Here is a 2,680-nt window from a genome sequence, read left to right on the forward strand (position 1 = left end):
TGATTTATACAAATTATTACAACCACAGCTCTCAGTTATCAATTTACTGGGCACCCCATAACAGGCTTATGCAAGGGAACTGATGCAATAAAGCCTCTCTCAGAGCTTCTCAGCACAGACGGAATGACATAAGCAGAGTAACAGACAGCACGGACTGGAGGATTCAGGGAAATTGTGGGACACACATTTGTGACCTGTGGGCAGCACTTAGCTATAAAGAATTATAGCTGGAATCACATCCCAAAGAGAACATCACATGTACCCTTGTCGCAGGAGGAATGCCAGTGTTACATGTACTTGGGAGATAAATTTGGTGAGTAGCACACAGTACTAAAGAGTGGAAAGAAATAAACAAATTTCCCACATAAAACTATTTATGATTTGTAAAAGTGGAAGAAAAATGAATACATTCATGTTTAATCCTCATTTTAACATTAAACAGGAGAGAAAACAGAAAAAATGGATATTATGTGTAAAATTGCATAAGTTAGTATGGGGTGGTAGGTTGCTTGTCATTACTGACTGGTAAAAACCACTGATTTGATGAGCCTTGGAAATCAAAATGTTAGAAGGTACCATTTTGGGGAGTCTAAAGGAACAATGCCTAAGCTGAGAGTTTAGTGTTGTTTTCTTGGGGGAATATTCTCAGGGAATGGTCAGTAAATGCACAAAATTAGGGGGGTGGTCTCCCTTAATATAATCCCACAATTGGATTGATAGAGAACAAAAAATTAATCACACCATCAAGGTGAGATAATGGGCCTTCTCTTCCTAATTATTGTTATTTATTTATTTACTGTAAAGGTCAATTCAGAGTTGGAGACAGAGAAAAGCCACGTAACTTTCTCTGGGAAGCAACATCATTTGGACAAGTATTACACTAATCTGGAGTAGGTATAATTTTCTGTTAGTTCAATACTTGAGGGATGAGTATGTACAGGATGGGAAAGAGGATGTGGGAAGAGAGGACATCTAAGCTGATTTTTAACATCATGACTCAGAAATTGCATGATGCTGCCCTCTGTTTAAATGTTCTCCTGGAAAAAAAAAAGGTTTAAGGACTAGAATATAAAGAATTATCTTGTGTAAAGCAGTTAATGCATGAGCACGGAGTTTATGTCCAGTTGACATCAGCATCATCTTCATGTCGGTGGAAGCAAGAACAGAAGGGACAAGAATAAAATCAGACATCTACAGCAGAGAACTCTGTGCATACAGACTACACTGTTCTTTTTAGTGAAGAAAGCAGAACACCCACAGGACTGAACTATATGGTGTTTACCTCCTTGTATTTCTCAAAAGGGCTTTCCTGGTTCTGGAAATAACATGAAGATGATTTGGAGGGACCTCATCCAGAGATTAATTTTCATTTCACTTACTGGACTTGGAGTTTTAGGGAACATCATCTTATTTGTGAGACATGTGTATACTCTCATTATGAGTCCTGAGGGAAAAAAAAGTATAGATGTTATTATCATCCACTTGGCTTCTGTAAACACAATCATTATTCATTGCATAGGGGTCAGATACATAGCCGCTATTTTTTATTTCAGAAACTTCCTAGGTGACGTCGGTTGTAAAACTATAATTTACCTAGAAAGGGTCGCCCGTGGCCTCTCCATCTGCACCACCTGTCTCCTCAGCGTGGTCCAGGCTGTCACCATCAGTCCCAGGACCACCCTTTGCAGAAAGCTCAAACCACAGACTGCATGGCAAGTTCTCCCCTTCCTCCTCCTCTTTTGGATCTTCAATTCCCTGATAAGCTTCAACTTGCTTCACTACGTCACGGCCGCCAGGAGCACGAACAGGTCTGAAGCTGGGATTCATACTGGGTATTGCTGGATGCTGCCATCCGGCAACACAGTTAAGTGGCTGTTCCTCGTTCTCATGGCTCTTCGTGATGTTGTTTTTCAGAGTCTGATGGGCTGGAGCAGTGGGTCCATGGCTCTCCATCTGTACAAACATCACATACGTGTCCTGTACCTTCGCAGCTCCAGGTCGGCAAATAATTCCAGGCTGGAAATCAGAGCTGCCCAGAGTGTTCTCACTCTCATGATCTGTTTCCTTTTCTTTTATTGGGCAGATTTCATTTTCTCCTTCTACACAGGCTTCACAATGACACATGATTCCACAATACTCAACATAAAAGCATTTTTAGTACTTAGTTATGCTGGCCTCAGTCCCTTTGTTCTGATTGTCAGGGATGTCCATGTTACTAAGCCCTGCTGTGTCCCCTGAGAAATAAGAAATTCCTTTTCTCACCCAGTTCTTTACTGTGTACACTGGGATGGCTTTGCTCTTCCGTTCTATTGTATCACAACACTAAATGGATTGAGGTAATAGATTAATTTTTAAGAGAGCTTGTCCTAGACATTGAAGATTGGTTCAGACTCTAGAGTGTTGGCGTTGATTCTCATTATCCCACCGTCCCTGTCATGCAGTTTAGCTCGCTGCATCCTTCATCGGGAAATGCAGGAGGGCATGCAGTCGCCTGAAATTAAAATTGATTTTTCCACATGCTAGATTTTTAGTCTCATATGGGTGCACAAACATTTCCTGTCTTCTTTTTCCTTCTAATGTACTTCCGTGATCACCTACGCCTCTACTTATATACAAAGCACTTACTATGTGCCAGAGACTGTTCTAAATCCAGTAAGCAGAAGAACAAGTGAAGGAGAAG

General features: G+C 41.0%; 1 protein-coding gene across 1 annotated transcript; it reads left to right on the plus strand.

Annotated features, from left to right (window-relative positions):
- The first annotated feature begins 1,144 nt into the window (after positions 1–1,144).
- Positions 1,145–2,238, plus strand: LOC142848875 (putative vomeronasal receptor-like protein 4). The gene has a single exon (XM_075971052.1). It carries the CDS (start codon positions 1,327–1,329, stop codon positions 2,236–2,238), a length of 912 nt encoding a protein of 303 aa, XP_075827167.1. The 5' UTR covers positions 1,145–1,326.
- The last annotated feature ends 442 nt before the right edge of the window (positions 2,239–2,680 follow it).

This window comes from Microtus pennsylvanicus, chromosome 4, assembly GCF_037038515.1.
Source record: "Microtus pennsylvanicus isolate mMicPen1 chromosome 4, mMicPen1.hap1, whole genome shotgun sequence".
NCBI lineage: Eukaryota > Metazoa > Chordata > Mammalia > Rodentia > Cricetidae > Microtus > Microtus pennsylvanicus.